The 12,530-nt window shown below is 43.4% G+C and overlaps 1 protein-coding gene across 1 annotated transcript in view; it reads right to left on the reverse strand.

Annotated features, from left to right (window-relative positions):
* Positions 1–12,530, reverse strand: part of LOC148518843 (disintegrin and metalloproteinase domain-containing protein 9-like) — a 92,962-nt gene that overhangs the window by 52,900 nt on the left and 27,532 nt on the right. Inside the window, exons 5-11 of the mRNA XM_088476897.1 lie at positions 9,475–9,554; positions 8,904–9,078; positions 7,660–7,725; positions 6,896–6,967; positions 1,868–2,037; positions 1,016–1,103; positions 813–937 (exon numbers count right to left, since the gene is read on the reverse strand). Of these exons, the coding sequence (XP_088333023.1) occupies positions 813–937; positions 1,016–1,103; positions 1,868–2,037; positions 6,896–6,967; positions 7,660–7,725; positions 8,904–9,078; positions 9,475–9,554 (776 nt within the window). The remainder of the gene's footprint in view (positions 1–812; positions 938–1,015; positions 1,104–1,867; positions 2,038–6,895; positions 6,968–7,659; positions 7,726–8,903; positions 9,079–9,474; positions 9,555–12,530) is intronic.

Raw genomic sequence — 12,530 nt, forward strand, 5'->3', positions numbered from 1 at the left:
AACTTTGGGCAATCGAGTACTAGAGAGCACAGCTCTGGGGGTAAGTGAGCAGCTATAGGTGTCGATAAGTTTGGTTCCAGGCTTTCATACCGGGTATTCGGCATCAAAGAGTGGGAATCTGTCCTGGCCAAGGACTCATAAACGCGTCCCCAAATTGATGTAGTAGTAACCACACGAGCCCTTGTGACTGGAGAGACAAATATGTGCCCACCAGGAGCCTGCAATTGTGTCCATGTGTGTTGGAGTGGTGACTTCAAGTAGGAGGAGAGAGTCAGGTAGCCCGGGAAGACAAAGTTTGTCCCCTGCAAAGCATTGCTAAAAGACTCAGAGAGGTAGAGCCAGAGATGTAGATCTCACATGTGCTCCACCAGACCTGAAGAGACATCAGAATAGGGTGGCCACCGCTGTAAAAAATATATTTGCATTCCTTTCCCACAGCACTGAAAGGGGGGGGGGTAAGTGTAAAGATGTCCATAATGGTTGATTGTCTGGTGAAAGGCAATGCTTATCCATCAGTGGGCACCACCTCCCTCTGTAGCCATCAGAAAGGGACCTGTTCATTATTAATACAATACCAGAATACACCAAAGCATTTCAACTTCCTAATTCATAGGTTCCAATTTAAGGTTTGGTTCAGTTGTCCTTAAATATATTGTTTAAGAGACTATTTGTAATTACTTCTTAATCATTTCACTATTGTGTTTTAGGTAGGTCAAACAGACATTGACAACATACATACATCTAGTGTTGTTAACATTGGCTTATAATAAGTATCAATGGTGTTCTGACCATTCATTACAGGCAATGCTTACTTTTCTGAACTGTACATTATATAGGAGCCCTGGCATCGACTGTCATCATGGCCCATTCCAAGGACGTGCCCAAGCTCATGAGCTACTACGGAGGCATGTGACGGAGGCGTGCTTCCTGGACTGAACTGTACAGGAAAACTCTGGGGTCAGTCACTTGAAACAGGCAACGAAAAAGTAAGATGACACATGCAAAATCTACTTACAGTACTGATGGAGGTGGCAAGCCTGGGTGAACACACTGTGCCAACAAATGCCATGCCAATGACGCCGCCGCTGAAAGCACCATGTCCTCTGAAAATGGTTAAGCATGATAAAGTAACAAAACTAAAGATTGCTAAATAATAATGCAAATTTTCCACTAGAACACAGTTTCCAACCAGATCATGTCACCTACATACTAACTGAGCCTGTGGCACCTATCCTCAGAACTTTCGGAGTAGCTGAGCACCCCTTGGATATATATGTAATGTTAGCGACCATTCATACATATTTTAAAAGCCTTGCAAGCCAGCCAGCCTGGGTTAGCTGAGGCTCACTTAGCTGGCTGGTGGCCCAGCGCCGTCTACCATCGCGACCATCGACCACCGATGGTCGCGATGGTGATCCTAGCCTGCGACCGTAGCAGTGCTGGGATTGCAAATGCAGCAGGGGGTGTTATACACCTCCTGCTGCATTTGCATAATAGCAAGGACGGAATTGCAAAGCTGCCTGCGTGCACTACACACTACAGTATATGCCTGCGTGCAGCTCTGCAATTGCGATCCTTGCTGAATCGCCCCCTGTATTCCCTATCACTTGTACACACTTACACTTTAGGGTTCATTTTTGTATCATAACACAATTAACTGATTGGTACATATTTGAATTGTGGGAGGAAACCCATGCAAACATGGAAAGCGCATAAAAACTACACACCAATAATGCCTTGGGGGGAATCGAACCCAAGACCTCAGTACTGTGAGGTACTAACCACTATGACAACTGTGCCAAATATGACCGTGACTGCCAAATTACATAACACAATGGGTACATGTGTGGCAAGCTGAATCACTTACATGAGTAGATGATAGATGTCACATCTCTTAAGCTCCTTCGTTGCACCCCTCCAGTCTGAAAATCTCCCCAGCACATCTCCAGCTGTACCCGAACTTACTTCAATGGGATCGCCGGTGGACCATGTAACCAAATTAATTAGGACTATTCGGATGTTCAGGGGCCTATACATCTATAGAAACACAGAGAACATAAATCCAGGAATAGAAAGAGAAAAGAGATCTGTACACCGAATAGCTGACACAAGCGTTGAAAGTACGAGCATTTGTGTTTCCTTACCACCAGATATCATAGCACTAGATTTCCAATTGATTTCCTACTGTAGGTCACTCATTCATAAAATGCAATTCTTCCTCCCCCAATGAAAAACAAGCATCAGCGCTCATAGCCTGGGCAGGTTACCGCTAATGCAAAGAAAAAAACAAACAGGTTGTGGTTCCCCTGCAGAAGCTGCAGCTAGTATTAGGATGGTACAAACTCAGTAGGCAATGGAAGGGGGGCCAGCAGAAACTTGGAGAGGGAGGGGAGCCCTGGTGCGGCCTACCCAGGGGCACTACCTGCTAGTGGTGGTAAGAAACCAGCAGGGGTGTGGGTTGGGAGCGAGGGGTTATGAGAGTAGGAGGCGGGCCCCGGAGGAGAACTTGCCTCGGACACACCCGCACACACACACGCACACACATCTTGCCTCTGGGCACCGCCATTGAGTGCTAGGCTGTACAAGGGACTCCATGCTACTGGTCTCTCAAGCAGTGTATCTACAGTATCATCGGTGAAGGGCAGGACTGGCCAATTTGCCACTGTGGCACTGTGTCCATGCGACTTCCAGCCACGCGGTCCGGGGACTATTTATCATGAATTATTTGCAGCATCTTCCCTGAAACTCCCGTTTTCAGAGGATACCTGCAAATATTAAGTATTACTCCAATGCATGAAGGAGGGACTGCAGCATAAAGTAGTGATGGGAAATCTAGTTCATTTTGGTGATTAGGTCATTACATTATGATCTAGTTCACTCAAAAGATTAGTTCAAAAGATCAGTTCATAAGGTCATTGCATCACTGGCTGATACACTGCTGATAGAAGTGATTGGAAAGAGAACTAGTCTATTACACATACAGTACAGCATTTCTACTAGATGAGTCTTGTTCAAATGATCAGATATGTTTAATATGTCTGATCTTTTAATATTTTAAAAAAGTAATCACTTACACAGCAAAGTAGTAGTGACATGTTTAGCTCTGCAATGTTAATTATTTTTGAGAAAGACCCAAATTAAGAATATTGTGACGTGTCATTTCTTCTTGCTTTTAAAACACAGCAGTTGGGAAGGAAAAACAATACTTGGAAAAAACCCATACCTTTACGCTATATTATTTTTTAATTGCACCCATTAACGGTGTATTGGTTAGCATTACTGCCTCACAGCACTGAGGTTGTGGGTTTGATTCCCAGTATGGCCCTAACTGTGTGGAGTTTGTATATTCTCCCTGTGCTTGCGTGGGTTTCCTCCGGGTGCTACGGTTTTCTCCCACACTCCAAAAATAGAGTATATTGGTAGGTTAATTGGGTCCCAACAAAATTAACCCTAGTGCGTGCGCGCCTGTGGTAGGGAATTTAGATTGTAAGCTCCACTGGGGCAGGGATAGATGTGAATGGGCAAATATTCTCTGTAAAGCGCTGCGGAATATGTATGCGCTATATAAATAACTGGTAATAAATAAATAATTAATGTCACAGAATGCACACCTGGGCTAGATTAAAAATGGGGTGAATAGGACTACAGCTCCAGGACTTTACATAGGCCCAACATTACAGCGTTATGATACCCAGCTGCCTCGCTGGCACACAATTTGCTATAAATCATAAGTATTCTAATTGCATTTGTTTTCCTCTCAAAAATATAAAAAAATTATATTTTTCAGTATTTAGGGAGAAAATGGGTCTGATATTGTAGGGGTTGTATATGCTAGCACTGTCTATAAAATGACAGAAGCTGATTGGTTGCTATGTGCAACTTTTCCATTTGATCTCTCTTCAAGGTTTGATACAGCTCCCCCTATGTCTTGTGGAATAAATAAAACTACAGTATAATGCATGCAGCACTCAGCACTGTCTCTTGAGCTGGTGGGGAATGTATCTTGTGACTTGTGAGCTACATGATCCACTCAGCCTAAACAAACTACTGACCTATGTGCCAGGAGAATAATGACTCATGAGCTCTACAGAATCGAGCCCAATGTCTGAGCACAGCAGTGCCACCTGTGGTAGGTTAGCATTACTGACTCATGATAAATGTATGAGAGAGCTGATGGGGAATATATCATGTGACTTACATGAGTCACTGGCCTAATCGAACTAGTGAACTAGATGCCAGAAAAATGACTCATGAGTCATCAAGACAATCTAGTTCAATGAGCTGCAAACAGCCCTCACAATGTCTGAGCATAGCAGTGCCACCTGTGATCATTTAGCAGTACTGAGTCATGCCTAAAGGAGCTGCTGTGTTCTGTCTGTCACTGTGTCTAACTCCTCCCACTTGTTTTAGCTCCTGATGAACTGATCTTTGCCAGAGCTGTATTCATTTTGAAGATCAGTTCATGTTGAACTGATCATTCATGAACTACCCATCACTAGCATATATTGCCGATATCTGCTGCGGTACATCCATTTTCAACAGCAACCGCAACACCCATAGAAAGGGTTGCAATGCTTTGGCTCCTGCAGCTAACTCCATCTGAAGATGCACAAATTTTACCTGGAAGAGGCTTACTCCAAGATGGGCATAATGTTCTTTATATTGTTGGGGTTCTAAACAGAGACTGGAAAGGCATTGCTGCTGGGAGGTATATTTACTAAAGTGCGGGTTTTTAGAAGTGCAGATGTTGCCCATAGCGACCAATCAGATTCTATTTAACATTTATCTAGCACCTTCTAGAAGATACTAGCTAGAATCTGATTGGTTGCTATGGGCAACAACTCCACTTCTAAAAATCTGCACTTTAATAAATCTACTCCTGGGTGTTTGATTGTCCAGTGATATAAGGAACATAATGAGCCAATGAAGGCATTCCATACACCGCAGTCACATCATTTTTTATGGGTATAGGAAACAAAGAGGTCAGAGGGTTTGTTGTTAGAGTGTATCTGGTTATTATTATTATTATTATTATTATTATTAAGGCACCTGATTCTTTTATGTACGGAATTGTGGGCTTGATTCAGAGGAGGAAGCTGCTGCATCCGCTCCTGCGTCTGTTGGCGGAGTCACGGTTGTTATAATATACATATGCTAGTTTCTGCCTACCCCTGGTGTAGTAGCCAGTAGCCAGGGTCTGAGTGTGCCCACTTTCAGCGTCTCTGCAGGCTGTAACACCGCCGGTGATTCTCAACACCCCACCAACACGTGCATCATCGACAGTCCTATTGCAGGTGCAGTATCTCTGAACATGGCCTCCGTGGCTTCGGCTGTGTGACTGACAATGCAGCCGCTCTCACTGAGACGCCTGCGACTCTCCCATAACAAGCGACGGACACGAGACAGAATTTTTTTACATTTACTTCAGGCCACCCCCCAGTCACCAGCCATGCCCATCACTCTGCCTCCCCATCTCTGATACCATGATCGACGTAAGCAGCATAGCGGTTTTCAGGAATTTCAGCGCATACGCAGTTGAAATAATCACTCAACTACGTGAACATTGACATAGCGCTTGAACTGCATGCAAATCTGTATCAGGCTTGAAGGGTATAATTGATAGTACCAAAATGAAATCAATTGTGTGGAATCAGGGGAGTAGCGAGGGTGGCTCCGGTGGAGCATGAGCTCCTGGCGCCAAAATGGACAGAGGGCACAATCCAGGGTTCCGGAATTCATGGGTGATACTCATTATGATGGTCACCTGTTATTTTTATCTTGGTTTGTTTACTCTATATGCTAAATAAGTTACGGATCTGAGATCCATTTCTTCATTTCATGCTCCCTCAAAGTGCCCAGATTTCCTCCCTTTCGGCCCTCCCTCCTCTGTGATCATCTTCTGTCACCTCCCCTTTTCTGTCAGTTTTATTACATTCACTTCTCACCTCTTTAATTCCCTCCCCTCTACCCTGTGATTGGCTCTTTGCCCCTCCCCACTCCTTTCTTATTGGCTTCTGTAACCTCTCTGATCGGCACTTTTCTCTCCCCTCTCCTCTTTGATCTCCTACCTCCTTCTCTCTGCATTGTGCTTCAATGGACTTAAAAGTGACACACCTGAGGTAATGTCCTAAACTTCAATTATAAGGTATTAGATTAAACAAAGTCACTGCTTTGCTATTTAAAGTAATGAGTGTTCCCAGGCATGACAACAAAGTGTTATTTGAAAGGTCTTTTAAATAATATTAGGAGACCTGAAATAATAATAATGGTGGCAAACAGACCATGGTTAGTGGTACTCACATAAATATAGGTGCAATGTATATATGTGAAGTAGGAGCATAGCTGAGAAGGGAGCTTCCCACAGATGTTCCCACTCCAGTGATAGCTGCTTGGGGCAGTAATTGCAGTAATAAGCTGTGCACCCTGTGATATCTCACTCTAGAACATGTATTCTGTCAATTTAAGTTAAATTATCAGAATATATAATACAATCTCCTCTATTGACTAATAACAATGATTCAAAGGAGATAAACGTCATATCCTAGGTGTTATACATAAATAAAGCAGTGCCAAAGGAGCTATCCCTTAATGTCAGATAGTGTATCACCGAAGCGTTCTATTCCCCCAATGGGACCTCAATGCCAAGTGTCATACTGCCACTGTTTGCTCTTTTTCTCTTCACTTCAGTATTCCCCCACAGGCTGGCCATACCCCACTGGCACAGTTCAGTACAGGGAGGAGCAGGGCAGTATGCCATGCACTTTCTCCGGGTGCCATGGTTCCACGCTACTTCTCTGTGTGGAATCATCCTAACTGCAACAATTGCCCAGTATATAGAATGTTATTTGTGTAATTCTAATATTTGCTTTAACATCTATAGATCTATAGAACTTACCCCATCCACAATGTTCACAAGCTGTATCGTCTCATCTTCCACTGCTGTGCTGTTGGAATTATCAGCCTTATACTACAAAAGACACACATTATAAAAACTAAGCCAGTTTACAGGGGTAGGCAGAACAGACAGCTGTCTAGGGCACCACAGGACTTTGGGGAGGAAATACATCACTGAAAGATCAGTCCTCTCCTGATTTGCAAACACACTGGGAAAACATGTCACCCTTAGCAGTGAGAATCTCCTGGATTTGTACGCTGGGACATGGAAGAGAGTGAGGAGGAGATTGGGTAATGTGGCTTCAGGCTATTTCATAAAGTCAACTATAGTTCTATTTAAAATATGGGGGCAAAGTGACTGTATGGGGGTTATTGCCTATCTTGTGAAATGTGTGACTGGCATGTAATGCTATGTGGAAGTATTGTGGCTACATGAGGTAACATTGGGTGTCAAGTGACATATATGGGTCATATATTCTAAGATTATGTCAGGATTTGGGCAGATCGGAGGCGAGACATATTTTGCCCTGATTTTGCATGCGTATATGTTAGAACGCGTGATCTAGGGCTTATCCAATGGCTTTAGAATCTGTAATCTTCTATACAGAGACTGAATATATAGAATATCTACTGCATATGTGTAACAGCCACAACAAACACAATGCTGACAGATTTATGCTCAATGGTTCATAGAATGTGTGTTGACACTCTTGATTCTAATCTATTTACTACTAAACAAGACAAAGGACATTTTTGTGTTCTTACCCTAAGATTATCCACCACTACACCAAGCTCCACATAACTGGTTGTTGCAAGAACCTCTCGCTTCATCTGTACAGAGACAAACACAGAGACATTTAACAAATGTAAAAGTGCAAAAGCACAATAAAAATGCTCTTTTGTGATTACAATCACTTACTTTTGTGCGTTTGTACCTTGTTCTAAGGGAAAGTGAATAGATTGGCAGAGTCTGCAGGGGCTCAAAGTGTTAATGTTTAGCGGATCAAGTGCACCTAGATTTGAGCAACAGGTTTATTTAAAAGGATAATATTTATCTCTCTATCTAATGCTGGGCATACACTGCCAGATAAAATGTCTGTCAGACCGACAGACATTTTATCTGGCTGCCTGCCAGCCGCAGATGTCGCCGGCATACACTGTGAGAGAAATCTCACAGTGTATAGCCCAACATCCGCGCTCCGCCCCCGGGGGAGGAGACATTTCCCTGTTCCTTCCGTAGGAAGGAACACAGGAAATGTCTGTCTGTCGGCCGCGCTGGGCATACACTGCCCGATGCGGCCGACAGTTTCCCGGGTAAATATCGCATCGGACGGGCATGCTGGACAATCCAGCATGCCCGACCGAGCAATATTTAACCCTCGGTCGCCCGCATACACGCTGCAATTATCGCGGCGATCCGCCGATATCGGGCGGATTGTCCCGATAATTGCAGAGTGTATGGCCAGCATAACTCTCTCTCTCTCTATCTAACTATCTCGGGTTGGGTACGAGATGCTGGCGCTCGGTATCCTGGCAGTTAGAATCCCGACACTTGTCGTTCAGTATCCAAGCCCTCCCCCCCTCTCTACCCCTAACCCTACCCGCTGCCTAAAAAAATCCCCCCCCAAACCCTAAACCTAACCTTTCTCCTAGTGCCTAACTCTAACACTCCCCCTAACCGCAGTACTTACCGTCAGGATTCTGGCACTGGGATTCTGACGGGTATCGCTACTCCTGCGCCGGCATCCAGACTGTCAGGATTATAACTACATCCCATCTATCTCATCTCTCTCTCTCTCTCTCTATATATATATATATCTCTCTCATATCTATCTTATCTCTCTTATGTTATCACTTTACTTGCAGGTTCTGACCCGATAGAGCTTCTGCACACACCCAGGCATCTGTCCACACTTGCGCAAGTGCCCATTAACAGAGAGGGATCTAAAGAAATCCTCTCCAAAATAAATACTATACATACTGTACATGTACAAGAAGTACATATTTACCCGGCGGAGCTGATAATAGGAAGGCAGTATTGTGTGGGGGGCCTCCATTAAGTCCCCCACACCACACATGGATGGTTCACTGTCCTCTTCTAAGTGGTACAGCCGATGTTCTCCATGTAATGACTTCTCTACTGGCTCAATCCCATAATGCACCTCACTTAGGAACAAGACTCCCCTGTAAATAAAAAATATGTTACACTCGAACCGTGTTCTCACTGGAAAATATATTGTGCACTACTTCATTTACTATGATGTACAGTAATGCGGGGATCGCCATTTACAGACTGCAGTTGGTTGGCACAATCTCCTAGGAGCTCTCCCTGGCAGCCTGAGAGCCACATATATCCACACATCAGAGCACACAGAGAATACTCATCAGTTTTAAAAATACTCACCCTAAATATTTTTGCCTTAGCAAAAAAAAAAGTCCTTAGTGACTTAACTATTCCAGTGAATGTATACATAGACATAGCATATACATGGCTGGGTAGATTTTTATATGCACTTTTATATTCACTTTATGTAATATAATATCTAGTTAGTTTCTTCCTTAATGGATCTATAAACCAACCTGAGCCCGTGGCAAGTGCTGAGCGCAACCACTGAGTCTTCCATTCCTTCCACCTGTCCATGGTAATAACAATAGTACTTCTGCAGAAAGAGTGGAACAACATTCTTGGTCATGCAGAGATTTACAATATCTAAACTTATACCAGTCTTATACGTGTCTGTCTCTCATGTCTGGATTTTGAAGGTTATTCGAAACCTATAACTTGGCTTTGATTTTCAATAGACTAGGAACTGGGGCACCATTTGCCATAATTAATAAGATGTATGAATACTGGTCCATTAAACAAAATGGGGTGATATTTTGAATTATTGGCTTCAATGGCTTATACCAAGGTATTAATGTGATCACCTAGAAACTGTAAAATTAGAGTTCTCCTTTATCTTATTAGAGCTAACACAGACATGTACTTCCTATTAGAAGTACATTGATCCTGTGAGTAGCTGAGTTCAGTAACTTTGTACCATTTACCCTTCTGGTTTGTTGGCCTATTCTGATCTTTGTCTGCCCTGACCCTACCTTGATTTGACCATTGAACTTTCTATGGCTGCTCATATAGTACCTTTGCCTGGATTTGACCATTGGAGATTTTTTTGCCTGTCCACACCTATTCCTGGACCTGACCACTTAAGTTTTGCCAACTGTCCTGACCTGTTCCGGATTTGACCTTTGAAGTAGTACTGCCTGCCCTGACCTTAGCTTCGATATTGATCTGCATGTCTGGCTTTGCACATCTATTTCCAGCACTGATCTTTTCCTGGATATTTCTTTACCTGCCACAATCCTATCTAGGCTCTCCAGCTGAACATCCCAGACACCATGATTTTACTACTATGTTCTAGGTTCCAGACCATGATTTCTCCTGCAAAATTACTATCTCTTAATACTTGTTGTGTGCATAAACCGATAAACCGCTGAAGTCCTAGGGCACCAGAGTACCAGAGGACTCAACTCAATAAAACAAAGCACAAAAACAACAGGCAGTGCTAAAGCGTTCCTATGTTTCAGCAAAACACACTTCATTGAAATGGTTTTCAGGCAAAAGGATATGAGGGAGGAGTGGTTGGTGCATTAGATCCCTAAGATTCCCTGTTTAGTAATTATTTACACTTTTTAGGTGGAACCTAAGAAAGGACCGTTCAAAATAGTAATAATCTTGGATGTACTACTAAAATAGATGGTCACCAGGTCAACTAATTCTGGCAAAAATGGGTATCTACCAAGTTTAAACTTCACCCAGAAAAATTTTAATATCCTGAAACAAATAGCCACTGGTGCTGAACATAGGCCCTCATTCAGAGCCGTACGCTCTGAGCAGAGCGCACGCTCTGAATGAGGGCCGGCCTCCATGAAAATGGAGCGTCCTCCTGGACGCTCGTATAGCTGTGGGTCACCACCCACAGGCTATACGAGCGTGCATTTTGATGGCCATCGAAACTGCGAGCCGGAGCCTGCGGTTGAGGTTTTCAACCGCAAGCTCTGGAGTGATTTTGGCTCTATCAGAGCCAAAATCACTCCCACTGACATCACTAGTGATGTCAGTGGGCCGGCTTCTGACGGGAGGCGTTCCCGTGAGAACGCCCCCGTCAGGGTGGCACGCCCCCGGCACGCCTACCAAAGGGGGCGTGCTGTCAATCAACATCGACAGCACGCCCCCTTTGATCAGACACAACGAGCGAAGGACTTTCCTTCGCTCGTCGCGTCTGGCGCATGCGCACGACGGTGCTCCCTCCGTCGTGCGCATGCTCAGTCCAGAACATCGACCCACTTGCGAGCGGACAGCCGCTCGCGAGTGGGTCTGAATCAGGCCCATAGTCACAATAAAGTAAACAATCCCCACGCAGCTGTCCAATATTGTAGCAAACCAGAAATCAACTATAAAACTAATGGATGGACAGCGCTGATGAGGTATATATATATAAAAATTATCAACATGTGCCCATGGTTATAATATAAATCAATAATATTTATTAAACATATAATTGTGCTCTGACAATTTGAAAATATATATATAAAAAAACACATCACATCTGTAAATGCATACACATCTATGAATGATGCACATATAAATATAAAAAATATATGTTGTAGATAAGAATAGATAAAATGTCCACAGTAGCAAAAAAAATATAAAAATTGTTGTATGGTTCAAAAGAGTTCCTTAGTGTAAATATATTCACCAATAGCTTAATCCTTGCTCCAGCAGCCGGTATGATGGTATCTAATGAGATACTTAATCCCACATATCACTGTTTAAAACTTGATACTTAACAGTATAAGTGCTTTCATATGGCAGATGAAAATTGGTATTCAAGTGTTCCACAGAAAGTGTTACAAAATAAGCAGTGGAAGCAAGTTTGTTGCAAAGACCATAACAATGTTCCAGTGCTTGTTGATACAAACTAGACGTTTGTTAAACTTGCCGGTAATCCTGCTGAACAATAAACCTGCTGAACAAACCTATTGTTCAGCAGGATCACCAGCAAGTATAACAAACGTCTAGTTTGTATCACCAAGCACTGGAACACTAAGGAACTCCTTTGAACCAGGAAAATGTGGTAGCCGGTTCTCCTGGTCTCCGTCTAGCTACGGGGAGTGCCGCCTGGATATTAAGCTGTGTGTGTCTCTCAGAAACTCTGTCTTAAGGCCCCCATACATTAGCAATTGATTGCAGCAATCATGCATTTTGCAATCGATTGTGTATAAAAATCTTTCCTTTTTTCAATCGATTGCAGATTGCAGAATTGCCACAATCGACTGAAAAAGGGAAAGATTTTTATACACAATCTATTGCAAATTGCACGATTGCTGCAATCAATTGCTGATGTATTGGAGCCTTTAGTCCTTCTACGAGGAGAGCATAAAGTATATAGATACCACCTAAGAGAGTCCGGTGTCAGCGACAGGGTATACGTGAACAGCACACGTGGGAGACCAGTCCAGCTCTCTCTCTCATCAGGGAGCTGGTAAATGCCCAAGGTAGCGGCTAGTGATTGACAGCACTACAGCAATGGAGTGAAAGCACGTAGGGAAGACTGCGTATAACCAACAATATGCTG

The sequence above is a fragment of the Taudactylus pleione genome, unplaced genomic scaffold, assembly GCF_031769625.1.
Source record: "Taudactylus pleione unplaced genomic scaffold, aTauple2 ptg000198l, whole genome shotgun sequence".
Taxonomy (NCBI): Eukaryota; Metazoa; Chordata; class Amphibia; order Anura; family Myobatrachidae; genus Taudactylus; species Taudactylus pleione.